The following is a 20,456-nucleotide window of genomic DNA, read 5'->3' as shown; positions in this document are numbered from 1 at the left end:
CTGTCTGTCCTTCTGCAGTTATTTTATTGCTTGTTTTTTTTTTTTTTTTTTTTTTTCCATGTTTGAAATACACAAGGTGTCATTTGCAGAGCAGGATTTCTTGTTTTCTAACAACTCAGAAATGCTGACCTTGGTCTTGCGTATATGGAATCATCTAAGAATCCCCCCACCACTTTCTAAACTAAAGGGAAATCAAGTAACCCATCCTGGAAATGCAGCTAGCTCTGGCTGAAATGTATCAAATGTCAAAAGAAATATAGATGTGTATGCATGGAGCATGAAGTGGTTTCAAGTCAGAATCTACTCCATAGCAGGTATGTCAGGTTATGGTCTTGTGTGTTTTGTAGCACCTGCTGGTGTCCTGCAGTCATGGAACCATCGGTGTGCCAAGACACTTATGCTCTTGAAGAGGTGCTTCACACCTCAGGACCAGGCGGTGCAGCCAGCAGTAGGCAGGGCTGGTTGTAGCAGCACTGCTGGGCCTGGCCTGGGGAGGTGGGAGAGGCAGCCAGCTTCTATGGGTCGTGCTGAGCTTGCCAGATACTTTCCAGTGAAATATTCATGCTGTAAATATTCAGTTCATTCACAACGTTCACAGGGTTGTGCCAGTTCTGGTGGTGCCAGTTCTGGTGGTGCTTCCCTCAGTGAGGGCTTTCTGCATCCCAGGCAGGGATTTTTCTCAGCCTCAAAATGAGAAATCGCTCCAGGTTCTTGGAAGCATCCCATAGTTTTCTCTCTGCTAATATGGGAAGCTCAAGTTCCTGAACTCTGAGCTGAGCAGGGTGTCAGAGGTGGACTTCTTCAGACAGAGCTGCATCCTGCAGCAGGGCTGCAGGGCCTGTCTGTGTGTTGCAGCAGAGCTGATCTCCCTTTTAGAGGTAGTTAAACAGGCGGTGAAGCAGGATGCTGAACCGGCATCTCCTGCAGCCTTTCAGCCACACTTCCTTCAACAAGGCTCTGTTTCCAAGCTGGAGGCCTGGTGACTGTGTGGCCAGGTTCAGGCCTTTGGCTGTCTCCAAATTTGACAGGAATCAGAGCATCACAAAGTGGTTTGGGTTGAAAGAGACCTTAAAGCCCACCCGGTTCCAACCCTTTACCATGGAGCCCCATCCAGCCTGAACTTGAACACTTCCACAGATGGGACACCCACAGCTTTCTGGGCACTCTGTGCCAGAAACTCACTGCCCTCTGAGGGAAAGATTTTCTTCCAAACATCAAACCTGAATAAGCACAGATTGCTCAGGTCTCCCATGCTGTACCTACTACTGCTCTCCCAGGGCCAGCAGCCATTCCCTGAGCTGAGTACAACAGGCACAGCACCCAGAGCCTGGGCCAGCGTAAACCTCTTCAGTGTTTTATGGTTTGCTCTTTAAGCTAATGCCAAATCTTTGTCCCTGGCACAGTTGTCATTGACTTCCAAAGGATATGAATTTGGCACTTCATTCACATTTTTTCCTGTATATGTATTTTTTGCTCTCACTTAAAATAGCTGCAGATCAATACATTGAATCTATGTGGCTTATTCAATCCTAAGTCACTGTCCATTTCTAACTGGAGTAGTAGGCAAAAAAAAAAAAACACAACTTGACCTTTCCTACAAAAGAAAACATAGCCATTGAGTAGTGGTGCAGTTCATGGATATCAGATCTCAACTGTAAATCATGGCTTTTTCAAACAATGCGTGTTTCTGGGAGCAGTCCTTGTCTTGAAGGCACTGTGCAAAATATCCAAATATATTCAGTACTCTTGGTGTGTGCTCTTTTATCACATCTGGCATATTGGGGCTTTGGGAAGGAGAGCATGTTGTTCAACAGGGTCCTGCTGTTGGAGAGAGCAGGAGACGGGGAATTGTCTGTATGGTCTTGCTCTTGGCATGCACATGCTGTGCTTATGTAGTGGGAAGGCTTACCCAGTGCTCTTGAGTGGATTTAGATGTATGTCTATTCAAGGAAAACTTATTTTCATATTGATGTAGAATTAGAACTCCACTACCACTTAGTGCCCCTTTGCGCCTGGGAGAGCCATGAAGTCTTCATATGTACAGCTCTGACAGCTTTAGGGTTCTGAAGTTCAAATGAGGAAGATATAGGGAGGAATGTAACCTGGCCTAGTTTGGATCTCAGATAAAATGATACATCTTCATTAACTCGGTTATTTTCACCATGGGCTTATTCATAATTTAATGATACGACTCCTAGCTTCTCAGAAATTCTTTTTCATTCTCAAGCATTCTTTCTGCAGATTTCTATCTAAAACTGCACCTGCCAAAAACATATGCTTGAAAAAAAGTCACTGGTAGCATAGACAGGAAATTCTGAAATAGTACCACAAATTAAATGTTGCCTGATAATTAGCTGGGGCAAGCAGAGTGTGCTTGGTATAGATATGGGTGAAGCAAGTTTGGGAATAAATTTTGCGCTCCCAGTCTGTCTCATCACCCTCAAAGTTCCACTTTTAAGACAAAATTTCATTCCCTCATTTATAATGCTGACAGCAGTACTTAGTTTTAGAATGTACTACCAGCAGCCCTCCACGGTACATGGCCAACCACTTGCTTGTTCAAAAGGGAAGTAGGACTGCACAGTCTCCTGCAATTGTCCCTTATCTCTAAATCACTTTTTGCAAACACACAGCTGTGAGCCTGCAGAAGCATTGCTGCTAGTGGTGCAGTCCAATGCATAGTCCAGCCTGTGATGGAATTCAGAAAAGGCTCTTGGGGGCAATCAGAAAAAGATCCTCAGGTTTAATGCATACTCATCTTTTCAAGGTGTTTGGGAGCAGTTGGAGCTCCTGCATCCCCAGTTGAAAGTTCTCTCTGTTTTCCTGCAGGCATCATTCCCAGGGAACCTGCACTTGGTGATGGTTCTTCGTCCCACAGGGTTTTTCCAGCGCACCTTCACTGACATTGGATTTCGATTTAGTCAGGAGGATTTTCTGCTCAAGTTACCGGTATGGGCATGCGGAGCGTTGTGCCTTGTGTGTGGCTGTTGGCTGCCTGTGAACCTTGGGATGGGGGGGACATGAAGGCACTGACGTGAGGAGTTTCTGCCATTTCTGCTCCATTTCTATAGAATCTCTCCTGTAGCAGTTTTCTGCTTGCCTGTGCATAGTTTATTCCCTGCAGAACAGGCGATTTTATCAGTCCATTCTCCCCCCTCCAAAAGGATTTATGCATCCACAGAGGATAAAACCATGCTCTGGAATTTTTTTAATGTCTGAAATGCCAAGAGACATCTAGCAAAGCTTTTGCTGTGGATTCCACCCGTAATCACCATTTTCATCTCAGTGTCAACACCATACCAACACTGTGTTGCTATTTGTTTCTAAAATAGCAACTGAAATGCTCTTGCATTCTGAAGTCAAACTTTCCAAGGCTTCTATAGCCACCTTGATTAATGGATGTAATAGCTAAGAAAAGAAAAGTACATGTATGGAATCTAAGGTTGGCACAAGGACAAACTCCCAGAAGCAAACCAATATTTTCCTATAGGAATTTTTCAGAAATCATTCTAAAATGATTGTCAGTTCCACAGTTTTGAAAATTCATGACTTGTAACAGGGAGGATCAGGACACCTGGAAACTCATATTAAAAAGCCCGTGTATTTAGGTGAAGATGGCCAGTGCTTCGTGACGTATTCCAGTTTTTATATTTTTCCAGGTTACTTGTCATCTCTTGCCAAAACCTGCATTCCTTCTGCTTTCAGCTCTGATATGCAGGCACACACTGCAGTATCTCACCGTACTTTATGTTTAAGAAGGAAAGCACCTGGAAGATCAGGGATTCCTTAGGAAAGTGGTGAAATCTGTAAAAGCTGTGTTAAGCTATAAACATAAGAAAAAAAAGCAACATATAGAGAAAACTCAATTTTTACATAGGTAGGAGAGTTCTAGGCTTGATCCATGTATGATTTAGGTGGAAACGATCAACCAGCTGATGGTGTTGCCTTCTCTGCAGGTTGTTATGCTGAGCTCGGTTAGTGACCTGCTGACATACATTGATGAGCAGCAGCTAACCCCAGAGTTTGGAGGCACCTTGGAGTACTGCCACAGCGAGTGGGTCATCTTCAGGACTGTACGTACCGGGGCTCAACACTGGGTGTGGGGAATCTGCTGGGGAAGGCCTGATCCCCTGCTAAACATCTCCTGTAAGGCAGTGAGCAGTGCATAGCTGAGAGTAACCTCTGGAGCAACCACCTTTCCTTGTTAAGGTTTGCGAAGGAGTCGAGCGGAGTTAGGCACTGAGTGGATTTATAATGGCAGCTGGAGTTCCCAGCCACCTTTCCAACAAATGAAAACACTAATGAAAGCGTTTGAGACAAATCAATGTGCCCCCAGTCCTGCACCATTATCCACGCAGACAGATGCGGAGCTCAGTGTGAAAATAAAAGCCCAAGACATCATTGCTGGAGTGGTTCAAGCTGTTGCTTCTGCCAGTTTCTGCCCATCTGCATGGATGCACTGCCACTGTCGTGCTTTTTAAAATTTTTTGGCTCTTAGTTTTGTTCTTTTGCACAATGTGTTACAGCGACAGTGACATAGCTCTCACACTTCGAGACAAAATGACAAAATAAATGACAAAAATGTTAGGGTAATTTAAGAAAAAGATGAGCTTCTAGAATATATCTGCATGTGTTAGATAAGTGTCCATGTTAAAAGCCTCTCAAAAAATTCCTGTGTAAGGTGCTCTTAAAACGCTTGCTGAAATTTCCTTGTTAAATATACTGTTTAAACAAAATACAATTGTATTCAGTTGCATTAAAATTTATTACCCTGATCCCAAAAGCCAGAGCTGCAGTGTCACCCAGTGTTTTGGCTTGCAAGTCTGGGAATGTCCATGACCAAAAGGCCGAAGACCTCTCTTAAGTCCTGCTGTCAGGAGGTGGTTCATGGTGTGGGTTAGTCAGAGGGGAGGTATGGTAGATGAGGAGTTACAGTAATTTGTGTGATGGATCCCATGGTGGCTTCTTCCATAGACCTTCAATGAATGGTAGGACAGTGCACAAGAGCAGGCAGCAGAAAACAAAACACAAGTTGTCTATGTCCATCACTGCTTCAAGACCTTGTTATGGATTCAAGCTGTGCTAAAAGCCAGCTGGCCATGTCTTGATGGCCACTGTTAGCACACAACAGCTCCACCATCAGTGGGCCTCTCAGCCACCTCTCTAGGAGTCTGATGCTGCACTCTCTTGCAGATCTCAGCCTTTTAGTGCACTCTTTATGAGTTGTAGCAATGTCCTGAATCCCAATCTGATCTCAATTATTGTCTCCCACCAGGCAATAGAGAATTTTGCACTAACCGTGAAGGAAATTGCACAGATGTTACAATCTTTTGGCACAGAGCTGGCAGAGACTGAGCTCCCAGAAGACATGTATTCCATTGAGCGCATCCTGGCCCTGCGCACTGAGAAGTATTTCCAGCTCAAGGTTTGGCTCATCAGGAGCACAGCGAGATGGGATTTCTGGGGTTTGACTGTCTGTTGGCTTGATACCCACTCCTCTATCCCTCCCATGCATGTGTATGTGGTAGCAAACAAAATAGAACGTGGCATGACTGTGTCTGTACGTTGAACTTATGTTTGCCACTCACTGCAGTAAATTGTCATGCTGGCATCCAGAAAACTGTCTCAGCATTGGCTCTTTACTGGATACAGAAGTCTGAAACGTGCTGTTCCTCTGGTCTTTGCTCATCCTTGTGGCAGAAAGGAGGCTGGTGGGGTTCCCTCTGCTTCAGTCTCAGTGCTGCAGAAAATTGCACACAAGGATTGTCAGTGGGTCTGCGGAGATGGTTTGTCCTCAGCTCCCCCCTCCTCTGTGCAGAGCTGCACACTTACTGAGTGCAGCTGCCCCAGGGGTCTGAAGGAAGCTGAGTTTGCTTGAGAGCACTCAAGGTGAAGATTTCTTGTGAGTGTATGGTTCGGAGCATGCCTGACTTGATCCCGCTGAGCCTTCATGTTTCACATAAAACAACTTTTTTCTTTAATATTTAAAGATTTTTTTTCAGCTATCGTGACCGATGAATATTTTTGTAGGATTTAGTGGAAGATGTAGAGCAGACAGCTGCTGCTGTCTTTGCAGCTTTGAAAGATGCTCCTGCGTCTTCCTGGGACAGCATAGGCACATCCCCAGGCCCTCAATTCATAACACTTCCCATGCTAATAGCAGTGCTGTGCAGTTGAAGAATGAGGTCCTTTGCTTTATTCATTTGTGTAAATCAAAGAAGAGGATCTATTCTCATTTATAATAATTTGTCGTCCTTGTGACAGTGATTTCTCAGTTAGAAATACCCCAGATGACATCTGAAGGATGCTGTGTCTAGTCATGTCTGAATAGACATGTACACATATACAGCAAGTGCAATTATAGCTAATGCAAGTCCCTTATTTCTTCTTTGGAAATGAGCAGAGCTGTAGTACAACAGCAGCTGCATATGTTGATGTATGACTGAATTAGATTTTGTGCTTCAGATTATGTCCAAAGCGTAGGGAGAAAATATGGGTTACCCAACTTAGTCCTGCATATAAGCAAGTCAGCTGTACACACTTTTCTCTGGGGTGAAATATGGCACATTATCTGTTTTCATTTGCATATAAAGCACAGCAGCACTTAGTAGAAGCCATCTGTTGCTTTTAATGCCACATCTATTAATTTAAAATATCAAAAACATTCTTGGGCTTCTGACTGAAATCAGTTCCATTGGCTTTGTTTTGTTTTGTTCCTTCTAAGACCATGAAAGATGAAAGCTGATGAGAAACTGTGTGCAGATTGTGAGACGTAGGGTCCCTGCATGTCTCTTGACAACCACAAGATTGGTGCAGCTGATTCCTGTGACCAAATAATGAGTTGATCAGGATAATTTATGTAGCTGTAGTACTGAACAAAAGCTAGATGCAAACCTGATGAAAAATTGACAGAAATTAATAAAACAGAGCAACTGAGAAATTAACCTCTTTGATATCCTGAACGGGACAAAATCAAGTTAGCACCTGTTAGGCAGTTCAGCTACTTTGTCTGACATACAATGAAAGGCTTTGCATCAAAAGGAGAATTTAGGGCTCTGGGAATGAGATGTAACAGGGTGGAATAGCGGCCACCTGCCTGCTAACAAATGCTGTGCAACATTTCATCATGGAAAAGCACATCCCTAAACAGCAGAAATACCTGAATGAAAGCATGGACTTGCAGATAAATATTTAATATAATTCCTCCTGCTCGCAGCTCCATGGTAGTGCTGTGCATCTTGAATCATTCCGTGGTCTCATGTTTTCATGCTTGCCAGTTCCCACCCGGGGTGGTGACCAGTCTGTAGTTCAGTCCCACATCCAAGGGTTAAGGGAGCTAAATGTTGCTGGGAGTCCTTTGCTCTGATGGGTACCAGTGCTCCACTTATGGCAGGGAAGCAGAAAAGAGAGCAACACGAAATGCTTTACCCTTACCTCCCACGGAGTAGCCTGAATCAGAAATGTTTTGCATTGTGCAGGAAGATATCACAGCAGTCACAAAAGAAGGAAAGTTGCTTTTAAGCAATTTAGAAGAGCCTGATGTGGGTGAATGCAGCCAGGACCAGCACCGTGAGAGGCCTGGAGACTGGGACACTGTGAATAGGTGAGTGCAGCATGTTGCTGATTTGCCTGATCTTTGAGTGGAAACGTGGGCTATTTCAGCATGGATGTATCTATCAAAAACTTGCAGACAGAAATACCAGCTTTGCTCCATACCCGTTGATTTCCTGGCTGATTTCTGTCAACTTTGACCTACTCTGATATTTTTTCCAGGCTTTGTGATGGGGCTGTGGAACAGATTCAGCCCCATGCTGGGCTCTCAGGTTTTATTCTGATAAAATGGTGATGGCAACAACTTCTTCACCCAGCTACTGTCATCTGCAGTGATGATTTCGTGGAAAGCCTCTGACATACATATATCGGTTCATTTCTCCTGAGAGATGAACTGGGGTCCTGACTAGAGTGTCTTTCTAGGGCTTGTCCATCTGTTTGTCCATCTGTTCTAATGCTGTGTTTTTTTATGTACTCCAGGCTACTCGGGCAGCTGCGGGAGATGGAGACTGCTTTTGATGGCTTCTGGGAAAAACATCAGTTGAAAATGGAGCAGTATTTACAACTGTGGAAGTTTGAGCAAAGTTTTCAAGAGGTATTAACAGATGCACTATTTCTGTGTGCAGAAGACTTGGGGAAAGGGGGAGAAGAGAGAGATTTTTATGCTTTCTATTCTGAGAGTGTTTAATTTATGCTGCTGCTCCTTAACTCTGACTAGCAGGGCTAACTCACTTGGGAAGACTGCTGTTCTTCCTCATTCAGAGCTAATTTGGGTATCACTGCCCTGCAGCCACAGATTTACCTGAGAAGAAGCATCTTTGAACGTAGAAATTAGCTCTTGGAAACTCATTTTATTACTGGATTTAACAGTTGCCTGAAGTGTGATTGATTTTGAACTGAGAATGATTTTCTGTCTGTGCTTTGTATCATTTTGCAGCAGTCTTTTTGTTTGGGTGTGTATGTCTAGGTCAAGAATGCCATTGAATTTTTAATGGGTCAACAAGCAGAACTGCCCGACACTGGGGACAGTGTCTCCCAAGTGAAACAGAGGCTGAAGGACTTGAGTCATTTTGATGGCATGGCTCAGGTGAGTACATCTGTCACAGACTGATGCACTAATGAAACATAAGAGGCATGCTCTCTTCTTGTGGTAGGTCTTTTCTAAAATGGCCTGTTTCTGGTGCAGTTTGTTGGTAAGTAGATGGAGGAAAAGATTGATTTCATGTCTTCGTGCTCTTTGCAGCAGCACTGTGATCACACTGAAAACCAGGATATTTAATTATCGTAGTTAAAATAAATTGCTGAGCCACCATGAAAATCCAGAGCAGATAAATGTCTGAACATAGGGGAAATGTGGGAGTTAATGAGCTGGAAGAAGAATTATTTATATGTTAAGTGCTTTTAGCAGTGCTAATAGACAGAGACTTGTTACCAGGCACATGGAGAGGCAAAAAAATCGCTATCTTTAAGCGTCTGTGATTTGAATGTAACATATGGAGGAGGAAGACTAAGAGATGCAGCAGAAAGAGGAGTGAAGTGAGATGATTCACAGGAACCCCACTGAGGATGTGACTTCTGCAAAGGGCAGTGCTTAACTAGTGGGCCAGGAGCTATAGACAAGTCCTTAGGGATTTAGGCACAACCCCTAGAGGTTTATTTAAGAACGAGAGCCCTCGTTCTTAATGTCTAAGGGAATGTCTAAGGGTTGTTGGGTTTTTTTGCCTTTTGAAAGATACTTTATTGAGCGAGGCAGGAAGAACAAAGGGCCAGGCATACCATGCAGCAGGGAAGCAGTCCTAGCAGAACGCCGGTCCTGGGGAAGATGTAACACTGCACTCGCCAGGAGCTGCAGACAAGGCAGCATGTTCTTTGCATCAAGCTCTACTACAAAGAGCCTGACTTGTTTTGCTGTAGCTGCTGAAAGTCTCTGTCATGCTTACAAGCATAGTGTGCTTAAATTGGACATCAGCTGCCTTTTCTTAGACTGCATTTCCTGCAAATGGCAGCATTGCATTGCCAGCAGCCATTCACAGCAGTGCTAGCTTGGTGAGATACCATCATCTTCATCCTTCTTTTGGGTGGCAAAAGTCTTTTTTCCCCCAGATGATGGGTGACATTTTATCCTGCGTAAGCCACCTATTCTGGCTACTCCTAATAGCAGTCATCTCTATGTGTACCTGAAATCTGGTAAGAAGAGCAAGTGCATGTTGATATATGTCGATGTTTTGGCATTATTTCAGTAAGCATGCAATCTTTTCTCTTCCTTTCACTGAAGGATCTGATAGGGAAGGCTCAGGTGGTGATACTACATGGACACCAGCTAGCAGCAAATCATCACTATGCACTCAACTTAATCTGCCAGCAATGCAACGAGCTGCGGCACCATTCTGATGTCTTGTCTGATGAGATCAAAAGGAAGCAAATGCGGCTGCAGAAGACCTTGGATCTTCATACTCGCCTTCAGCAGGTAAAGCTTGGAGATACGGTGCCCCTTGAAGCAGATGGTTGGCCTCTCTACAGCTGGTAGCATCTACAATTTGCAGCTTTGCTTCAGTGACTTTTGTTAAGCAGGTACTCCTCCAAAGCCTGGAGAGTGCTTTGACTCAGTTGATTAAGTTAGCAAACAGGTGCTGTGAACAGTCAGCAGAAAAAGGTGGGCATCTCTAGAAAGCAATGCCGAACACCAGAAGTTAGCTTCTGTTGCTCACACTTTCATGGTGCATCCATGTATGAGTTGACTTCTGAAGTTTCCATACCCAGTGCAGTAGAGGTAATGCTTTCAAATAAACTCTGTGGGTTTCTTTTTATTAGCAATTTGTTAAGTGTATGAATGTAAGTGACTTTAAAATAAGATGACAGATTGGTAAATAGGCACAGTTGCTCTGTATTAGTGTGGAAGTGGAGTCATGTGGCTCCACTGCTCATTGATATCTTAATCAGCATCCAAAATACATTTGGAGAAATTCATGCTAATTAGACCAGAAGGCACACAGCTTCAGCGTGCTTGAGGCTGCTGAGAAAAGCACTGAAGTCTGACCCTGTTCCATTTCACTGTTTAGGACAATTAGGAAACTTTTTTTTTCCCCTGCATTCTTCACTACAACGTTGCATTAACCTGTGGGGATTTGTCTGAAATGAGCACTGCAGCATCTCTGCTGTGGGGCAGAGCCCTCTCCCGGGCTCCTTGCACTCATGGTTGTGCTAGTGGTCAAAATGCAATAGCTGTTTGGGTTTTCACGAGTACTGATGAGCTCCACGTTGAAAATGTGGAGCTGGTAAATGATACTTGTCATGGATACCTTGATTTAGCAGGGGCTCTTGCTCTGTGTTTTCCCCAGGCCCTGCAGTGTTGTGATGAGGGTGCCTACCTGCTTGCCAACCAGCAGATGGACAAGTGCCAGTCTAAAGAAGGTGCTCAGAAAGCTCTCCAGGACATAGAAAGATTTCTTGAAAGCTCTTCGCCCTACTTAAACTATGATCCCCAATCCCTACAGTATGATTTTGAGTCAGTCTTAACAGCTGAATTGAAGGTAAGCCAATACCCCAATTACCCAAGTGAAAAGCAAAATCTGACTGCACTGCAGCACCATCAGCGTTACTGTTTTCTGCTTTGGTTCCAAGTGCATAATAGCAGTAGTTATTTGATGACAGAAGTCTTTTTCACTCTACAGTGCCAGATACAGTCAGTGCAGGTGAAGCTTGAAAATGTTCGAAGCATGTTTGAGAATCGTCAGTCCTGCTTCAAGAAGCTGCTGGATAAGCACGTGCGGCCCGTCCAGCTGGTGGCCCCTCGGCCAGAAAACCCACCACGATCAAAGTCACCTTTGTTTTCTCCTAAACATGGTCAAGTATCTCCATGATTATTTTCAGATAATCATTTTTAGGATGAGTAACACAACTTGAGAAACCAACCAGCACTTACTTCAGATTGTAGAGTTACTGTAGAGTTACTGGTCTTCCAATTTTTGTCTAGCTTCCCATTTCTGTTCAAGGAATGGGGTGTGGAAGCCTCACACTGAATACGTGGGCTAGATGGTCGTGAATCACTCTGTGCTGTTGTGTTGGCTCCTCGTGCACTTCCCAGCTATGAGAAGGGCTCCCATGGTTTCCTGGGTGTTTAATATTTTTCTGAAACATGTTGGAGCTACCGAATATCTTAGTATGTTCTCTTACTGGTAAGAGCCACATGGAAAGGAGAAAGATGACTTGGTAAAATGAGTGCAAGGTATTTTGCACTCCTTGCGCAGGAACACAGCTCTGGGTGGCTCAGTGGGACTGCTTGCTTGGTATTTGCTTTTGCTAACTGTTCAGTGGAAAAAAGTCAGCTGAAAACAGTTCCTACTTCCACTTCTGTTTTCCTAGCATCTTACATGGATGAACTGGTAAATTAGTGATACGGGGAGGAAACAAAACATAAATTTGTTAGCCCATTCCATAGCCTGAAACCTATTTATAAACCTGTTCTTGGTGACAATCTCCTTAGCTGTCGTGGGCTAGAACTGACATAAAATTAGACTGACGTTTGCAAAGGAGCCTAGATACACAAGGAGCTGAATCTCATGAACATAAGTGACAAGCTGGATGTTCAGCCGCCTTTGATTCTTTGAGAATGTCATCCTTAAATCCCAATTGTGGAATAATTAATGCCCATAAAGGTACCAGTTCTGGCTGAACTGAGGTTGCTGCATGTTCTGCCTTCATTTTATTAATGAGATGTAGCACAATGTTAACGTTAAATGATATCATTAAAGCTTCCATCTTTAGCAGCCCTTTATGTATCAGTATTCAGAAGTACTTTAAAGCAGTGTTGGTGTGTTTTAAACCAGGGGTATGCTGTTATGTGGGAATATGAAGTATGACTGCATGAGATGATCAATGCACCATTGATCTGCTTTGATACAAATTTGTTTATGATGAATTAGTGTGGATTGGCTGTGATGAATTGTAGCAGGTGTCGTACAAGCAGTAAAAGTGGCTCCAATTCAGGGAGCTAATAGTGTAAGTAAGAAAGCTAGTGGAATGAAGGGAATGAAGCTACTCAGTAGAGTAGCTTCAGACCAGTGCTGCAAATAAAGCCTAGATTTTCTCATCTCCTGCCAATGCCACATTGCATGCCCTCTGAGTTTCCATACAAGACAAAAAAACTCCATCTTTAAACTAAAATACTGCCCATTTTACACAGGTTTTTTCAGCTTTCTAGAAGCAGGAAAGCGTTAAGGAGAAATGGTTTCAGTAATAGGGGTCTGGCCATCTCTGTGGGATGCTGTAGGCCATCATCCACAGGCCAGATGTGCTCATTGCACTGCCTTCATGTGATGTGCATTTTTCTAGGCAGAGCACTCCATCACAAAGCACAGGTATCCTCCATTAATCATATTCCTGAGAGAAGTGATCAGGCATGTTGAAATGAGCACAGCCAGCAAGAGGGGAAAGACAAAAGGCTCTTCTCTGGATAGATCACGCTGAGAGAGCTTTTTAATAAGGCCTCCATTTGACACCAGACATCAAAATGCTGCCGTCCTGCTGGGCGATGCGCAGTGTCAAAGACACGCTGGGCTCCGCCGGGAGTGCTTTGAGATGTGTGGGTTTGATGGCGTGGATTGAAACCAAACCACCTCTCAGTGCATTACTTTTGTCCTCTTTTCCTTTTTTTTCTTCTTTCTGTTGTGGTCTGAGGACACCCAATTCCTCTTTCAAGTTAGCCCTGGGTTTGAAGCCCTGTCTGATGAGTCACTTTGCTTGTAGTATTTGCTAACTAATCACTTGTTCTTAAAATATATCCCATTTCTCTTCATGTCTTGTTAGCTACTCTCTGAACCATCTCTGTCACAATAGATGTACATTATGGAATGATTATTTTTTTTTCTATCCAAGGTGTGGATTTTAATTCTAGTTTGAAATTTTCATTTGACCTCTCTCTCCCTGGGAAGAAAACATCAAGAAAAACTCCAAGTTCTCGCAAGGTAATAATTGGTAACAAAATCTGAATGTGTTTTATAGACTGAGAACCCATCTGAAAAAGGGAAAAATTGACTGCATTCAGATCGGGATGTGAGGAAGTTTGTTTTTTTTTTTTAATTTAAAAAATATTTGACCTTTCTTATTCCTGTAGTTTATTTGGATTTGCCCAGCATCTGAGTTCTATCTTGGGTTGTTTTGCCAAGTAACAGATATGGTGTTGTTCCCTGAATTTGCATAACTGTGTGGATGCAGAATCTTGCAAATAGACATCAAATATTTCCCTTGTGGGGACCATTCTCTGGTTTCTGCATGAATGAATGTTGTCAGTACTTCCAGATATTACGTAGCATAATAATTTCTGGGACTTTCTGGCTGCCCAGTAGAAGCTTTGCTCTTCTGAAGTTCAGTGGCACAAAGGATTTCTTAAAAAAGCAGCATATTTCATCCTTCCCCAAGATTCTGGAGCTGCACTAAGGGCTGTGCTTATCCTGCCTCTGCAGTGACCTCTGCAGCTCCTTCAGGTCCATCCCATTTCTTTTCCAGATTGAAGTAATGCACGATTATCAGGAAAAACGGAATTCCTTGCAGTCTTTTATTTCAGACAGTGATGACAACTTAGATATACTGAAAGGGTAAGCTTTCACCCAGTTTAAATCACTCTCACTGATGTGTTTCTGGTCAGCCCTTTCACCATCCATGTACGTCATAGTGCTTGATGTCATCTCTTGCATTTTTGCCTATTTTGTCATCCCTGTGTTGGTTGTTAATGAGGTCATACTGTGTTTTAGGCTTGCACAAATTGCCTGTGCTTTTTTCTAATGCAGACATTATATATATATATATTTCTTTCTTGTAGCCATGTCATAAATGAGCTTATAGAAACGGAGAGAGTGTATGTAGAGGAACTGTTCACTGTTCTGACGGTGAGTGACTTCTTCAGATTGCTCATTATTGCTCCCTGGTGACTTGTACAAAAGAGCACCTGCCACTCTGTCGAACGAAGCAGAAATGTGACAGGACAGGTTTCCACCAAACTGTCAGATCCCCCAGCTAGTCATGAATTTTCAAGTTTTCTCCCTTTTTATTTCTAAGTAGGAGGCATCTGCAGGAACAGTTGGTGTCAGGATGAACTTTTCATCCAGAATGAGGAAGAAGCCTTCTGTTTGTACACACATGCACTGGTAATTAGTTCTATCACTGCTTGTGAACATGTACAAAGAGCTGGTGTTTTTTAACTGCTCCCTCAGTTCTTTACCTTTTGGAGATGAAAGAAGGTTGTGTTTTATGTTTCGAAGGTTTCTGTCTCAATGCTTTGAGGTTTGTGGATGTATAAAGTGCATTTCTTAATCCAGAAAGCAGATTGTAATTTCTGTGCTGCTATTTTTAACACATGTATTTTGTTCCACAATGCCACTTGCTGATTGAATGAAGCAAGTCACTGTTAATTACCTCATCCTGATTATGTTTCTCTGACCTGAGAACAAGCGCCATATAAATCTGTTCAGCTGCAGGTAGCTACACAGTTACACAGAACTGCCTTGCACTGATTGGCTTTTGTTTTGTTAAACTGCACTTGATGTGATAAAGCAGTTGGCAGGTATGTGGGTTTATTGCTGTGTCCAGTCCAGATAGGGGACGGTGGACAAGGCAAGCTAAGTTGTCTGAAAATAACATTTCCATAGAAGAGTGAAACTTCCTTGCAGTAGTTAAATAAAAATGACTGATTTTCCAGATACTTATCTTCTGCTGCATCCTTAATCAAATACAGAACGCCTGCTTGGTGGAAGGAATACTGATTTAAACCATAATTAATTAAGAGATTAGTATGAAAAGCCAAAGAAGATATGCCATACATACTAAGCATGTTTTAGCAAACATTTGCTACTTCTATTAAATTGACCTCAGTTTTGTGCAGCACTTAGTGACTGGCAGGAGCTGCCTGAGCTGCTGCCAATAGCTTTTTGCTGTTTTCTTTGCAGAGATGGTCCTGAGTGCTGGCTCTGCCTTTCTCCTCTTCTACATTTAGGATATTTACCATATCTGGTAGCTGGTTTTGTGTTGATGCAGTAATGTCATTTTCCTGCAGAGCTTTGCACTGTTTGCTAATTCCACCCAGCAGTTGGCAGCAAAGGCTTCCTTCTGGGAGGCTGTGAGTGCAAGAGGCAGGTGGGGCGATAGGGGACAGACTCCTGAGGCAGCAGGAATTGAGGAGAGCAAGATCTGCTGTTGAGCATGTCTTGTGCAAGAGCAAAAAGCCCATTGATTGTGGTATTTGATCACAGGCCTTCTCTGCTCTGTAACAAATCACCTTGTACACTGGATCTTGTGACAGCATCTGTGACTGCACGTTCTGTACAAACATGGTTGTCACTCGTGTCCCAGGGCTGTAACAGCGGATGTGTTTAACCCAGACAAGTATTCCTGTGGGATCAGCTGGGCTGTAGTGAGCAGAAAGTGACTGCAATTTGCCTTTTGTTATCAGAATGACTCCACAGCATTCACTCACCCTAGGAAAGCTGTCCCATGCCATTCTCTGCTGGACCACAGCCCCGCTTGCCTGTGTACTGAAGGCTGATGTGCTAAACAACAGGGATGTAGAAATTTGAAATGAAGTAGATTATACTGGAAGTCTGCTCACATCCCCTTGTCCTCTGCCTCTGGGGAGGTGCCAAGCAAAAGCCTGAAAAACGGAGCAATTAACCCACTTTGCATCCTGCAGGGCTACAGAGCTGAGATGGACAACCCTGCCATGGTCATCCTTATGCCTCCCGTGCTGAGGAACAGGAAGGATGTCCTCTTTGGAAACATGCCCGAGATATACGACTTCCACAACAAGTATGGTGCTGGCTCTCCTCCCCCTCTTTGCCTCACTGATTTCCTGTAATGATGAAGCACCCAAGAAGTACCTTGCTCACAGCTGCGTTTTGTCTCTTCCCCTGTCTCTTGCAGAATATTCCTGCACAGTTTGGAAAGCTGCCTGGGAGCACCCGAGAGAGTGGGATTTTGTTTCCTAGACAGGGTTGGTGACTCATTTTCACATATGAGACAGACTTTTTAAGGCCAATGTTTCTGCTGTGCTTTGCACTCTTCAACATCTTAGTTGTGTCACTTGGATGAGGTGCTTCTGATATGTAATTCCAACAGCAAGGGAGGGAATGCAACTGTGCGGACAGCAGCAGATGGGGGAAAGCAGCAGTCATGATGACTTGCTTCAAGAAGCATTCTGCTTCTCAGCAGTGGCTCTTTTACCCGAACTCTGACTTTCAGATGTTATACTTGGAAGCAGAGATAAAAGCACGTTACAGTTCAGGTATTCCTTCTATTTAGCTGCCCAGCAGGCTTGCATACATGTGCCTGACTTGCATTTTGGCTTTCTTTGCAGAGAGAGGATTTCCAGATGTATGAGAAATATTGTCAGAACAAGCCCCGGTCAGAGTCCCTGTGGAGGCAGTGCTCTGAGAGCACCTTCTTCCAGGTGAGATGTTAATTTCTATCAAGGCAGTGTCATCCTGGGGCACTTATCCTAAACACCATTCTCAGCACTCCACTGTTTCTGCAGTGCATTCCGTTTGCCATTGCGTGAAAGCTGCACCAAAATGGCAGTTGGAGTTGCTTGTATACAAAGAATTTAAGGCAGATCCATCCACATCATGTGTTTTTATGAAATCTCTTTCGTTATATGAACTACAGAACAGTCTTACATGAAATCTTTGAAGTCTTCAAACCATATTACTCATGCTGTTAGAATAACTGCAGATTGTTAGCACATAGCTTACCTAGTATGAATTCTTTGTTTCAGGAGTGCCAAAGAAAATTAGAGCACAAACTTGGGCTGGATTCCTATTTGCTCAAACCAGTGCAGCGCCTGACAAAATACCAGTTGCTTCTGAAGGTATTTCAGACACTGCTTTTGAATGGCATTTGGAGATAGATTTGTTTTCCATTTTATTTTTCAGTTAAAGTTTACCTCTAAATAAAGCCTTAGGTTACGTGTTGCTGAGCTTGGCTCTCCAAAGTGAAGTTCAGCAAGGTTGACATTTTTTATACCTGAAGGAGTGTGTACTTTTAACATGTTGTTTTAGTGGGGAGAAGAACTGAGTCTGTTCAGAGATGTAAAATGCAAGAAAAATGAACCAGAGATGTCCGTAAGGGTGTGATGAATGAAAACCTACCACATTGATTCATCTCTTCTGCTTGGGTTGTTGTAGTGCCCATAATCTTTAATGCATTCATCCTTTTGTCCCCATTCTGATGCAGAGCATGCTGCCTTTCCCACTTTACAGAGAACTGGGGTGGTAGCTTCTGAAGGTTGTTGAATCTCACCTTCCAGTTTCTTGAATGAGGAATGAGTACACGAGGCTCTAAGCAGGCAGAGGAGATATGAAATATGAGAATAATTTTATATCGGTCATAGTGTTGCCAATTCTGTCTTCTGCTTATTGGCTTGAAGGCTCCAGGATTTATAAAATCTTCCTTCTGTCTGCCAAACTGAAGACAGTCATCTACTGCAAACTCATATGAATGCATTTGTGCCTTATTAGCAGCCGATGCCAAACCTGAGTCATATTTGCCATTTCTTATCAAGCAGGAAAATGCAACACAAAGAACTCAGGTAAGAGTGATGCCACTCTGTAACCTGGTGCTGTCCTCAAAGAAACCCAGAGAAAATGGACAGTGATATTCCACACCTCATATTGACTGGTTTACAATTAGTGCTTTTTCCACTGACATATGAAAAAAGAAACTCAGGGAGTGCAGCTTGCTCTTGGACATTGGAAACTTTGGTGAGCTGGAAAAAAGTTTGCTTTGTTCAGTTGCAAGCACATGTTCTTCCATTTCTATTTTCAGGAGTTGTTAAAGTACAGCACAAGCTGTGATGGAGTTCAGGAACTTCAAGAAGCTCTGGTTGCAATGCTGGATTTGCTAAAATCAGTCAATGACTCTATGCATCAGATTTCAATAACAGGATATGACGTGAGTAGATTTCAGTAATTGAAGAACTTGTACAGTGCTGGTTGATATATTGGAAGTGGTTGGTGTCCCAGGATGTAGGAACTTAAAACCACATTAGAACAATTGCAACCTGAATGGCATCAGGAAGCTTATAGATGTCAGTCTTCCATTTGATTTCAGGATTTTGGAAGCTATTCCCATCCAAACTGTATGTGAAGTTGCATAGTTCCCACATTTGCCACCTTGTGGTTCCTGGGAGCATTTTTTCAGAATCTACCTTAGTTCTCAAATGGTTCACCTTATAACTGAGCTTGGCTGTCATCGTATTTCTCATTCAACCTTTAATTAAATACACCCTAAAGTAGGTTTTGATCCTTGCCTGTTGAAGTGGCTGTCCTTCCTAGGGATTCAGGGAGTGCTGAGTGGATGGCTGAGCTGCTGGTCACATTCCTGGCCTACTTGAAAAATCCTTTTCTTCCCATTCTGCACAACCTCTGTTCAGGCTCAGCTCTCGTCTCACTGATGTGGGGTAACCCTTGAAATGATCTTTTCTGGGTGCTGGCAAGTTTTCTTACCTTCCAGTTATTGACTTGTATTCCTTTGCATAGACTAACTGTAGGCTTGTGTCTGAGACCTCTTCTTCCCTCCTGGCACCATGCCATCACTCCCAAAAGATCATCTGATCCTTCCAGGAAGACCTATTCCTAGAGTGACGTGCCTTGGAACAGAGCTGGCCCCATTGCCCTTCATTGTTTGCACAGTCCTCCTACATTTTAATCGATGTAAACTTTTTAATACGTGTTTGTCATACTTTCACCAGGGCGACTTGAGTGAACTAGGAAAAGTATTGATGCAAGGATCTTTCAGTGTTTGGACAGGACACCGAAAAGGCCCCACAAAAATGAAGGATCTTGCCAGGTTCAAGCCAATGCAGAGGCATCTCTTCCTATATGAGAAAGCCTTGGTCTTCTGCAAGAAGCGAGAGGATCACGGAGATGGATATGATAAAACTTCATCTTACAGTTTTAAGCATTTTCTGAAAGTAAGGATTTTTTCTTTGTGGCCATTGCCATGGGGATTGTAAACTGTTAACTCTGTGAACCCAGAGAGTATGTTTTCAGTAGTGCAGTGGCTTGGTTTCTGCTATCAAGGACTATAATGCTCCAAATGGAGGTACCATGAAAGGCCGGTTGATGTAGTAACGTAGCGGATTATGGAGTGGCAGCTGCCAGAGAAGCAGTGCTTTGGATAAGTCCCAGGGATGGAGATGTGCCTTCTTCCCTCCTCTAGTCCGCTTTCCAGGACAAAGGAAAGCATGAAATGGACAGCATGAACTGCTGTCATGCCCAGCTCCTTGGAAGAATCAGGGCTCCTCATGTTCCTGGTCTCCAAGGAGGCACAGCCTCCTGCTGCACAGCCAGGAGGAGGGGTATCACTGCTCTTCCTCTCCTATGCTTTTCTCCTTTGGCAGGCTCCAGCTGCAGCTAGAAACATAATTATCAGGCAAGGAGAACAGCCTCTGGCTAAACAGGAGGGACGTAAACAACTGCCCCAAGCCTATAAATGCCAACTCTTGTCAATAAAAATCCCAAACTGCTTCTCTAAAAGAGACCGTCTGGCTTATTGTGTCTGATGAGCACTTCTAACACGAGCTTTTTGTCTCAACACTCTGCCTCATTTTTCTTGATAAACAATAAAGCAATATAGGTACGTCACAGAATGGCAAAGCAAATGGGCACTTGGAGGCTGAGCCTTTGAGCCCAGATGCTGTGAGTCTCCTGATCTACATGGGGTCTGGGGAGAGAGATGACACCAGCAGTCAGAAACCTTTCAAGGATGTTACAGTAGATAAGTCTGTTCAGCTCTGGTGCACATTACAAATTGTGTATTAAAAACAAATCCCAGTCCATATGTTTAGCTACTTAAGTGCTTTTCCCAAACAACATAGTTTTCTTTCTGGGGAGCTTGTTTTCCCTGTAGCACTTGTTTTG

General features: G+C 43.4%; 1 protein-coding gene across 3 annotated transcripts in view; it reads left to right on the top strand.

The window, feature by feature from the left end:
- MCF2 (MCF.2 cell line derived transforming sequence) overlaps positions 1-20,456 on the top strand; it is a 48,786-nt gene that overhangs the window by 16,024 nt on the left and 12,306 nt on the right. For all 3 annotated transcript variants that reach the window (XM_042824832.1, XM_042824833.1, XM_042824834.1), the window contains 18 exons: positions 2,830-2,949; positions 3,957-4,073; positions 5,276-5,425; positions 7,479-7,603; positions 8,032-8,146; positions 8,519-8,638; positions 9,827-10,018; positions 10,890-11,081; positions 11,223-11,394; positions 13,426-13,514; positions 14,056-14,144; positions 14,369-14,435; positions 16,232-16,347; positions 16,462-16,531; positions 16,895-16,987; positions 17,312-17,404; positions 18,361-18,486; positions 19,286-19,507. In XM_042824832.1, the coding sequence (XP_042680766.1) occupies positions 2,830-2,949; positions 3,957-4,073; positions 5,276-5,425; positions 7,479-7,603; positions 8,032-8,146; positions 8,519-8,638; positions 9,827-10,018; positions 10,890-11,081; positions 11,223-11,394; positions 13,426-13,514; positions 14,056-14,144; positions 14,369-14,435; positions 16,232-16,347; positions 16,462-16,531; positions 16,895-16,987; positions 17,312-17,404; positions 18,361-18,486; positions 19,286-19,507 (2,268 nt within the window). The remainder of the gene's footprint in view (positions 1-2,829; positions 2,950-3,956; positions 4,074-5,275; positions 5,426-7,478; positions 7,604-8,031; positions 8,147-8,518; positions 8,639-9,826; positions 10,019-10,889; positions 11,082-11,222; positions 11,395-13,425; positions 13,515-14,055; positions 14,145-14,368; positions 14,436-16,231; positions 16,348-16,461; positions 16,532-16,894; positions 16,988-17,311; positions 17,405-18,360; positions 18,487-19,285; positions 19,508-20,456) is intronic.

The sequence above is a fragment of the Centrocercus urophasianus genome, unplaced genomic scaffold, assembly GCF_019232065.1.
Source record: "Centrocercus urophasianus isolate 14NV4802_14NV808 unplaced genomic scaffold, USGS_Curo_1.0 seq_24, whole genome shotgun sequence".
Classification (NCBI taxonomy): Eukaryota; Metazoa; Chordata; class Aves; order Galliformes; family Phasianidae; genus Centrocercus; species Centrocercus urophasianus.
Note: the sequence above shows the minus strand (reverse complement) of the source record. Positions and strands in the feature narration are given on the sequence as shown.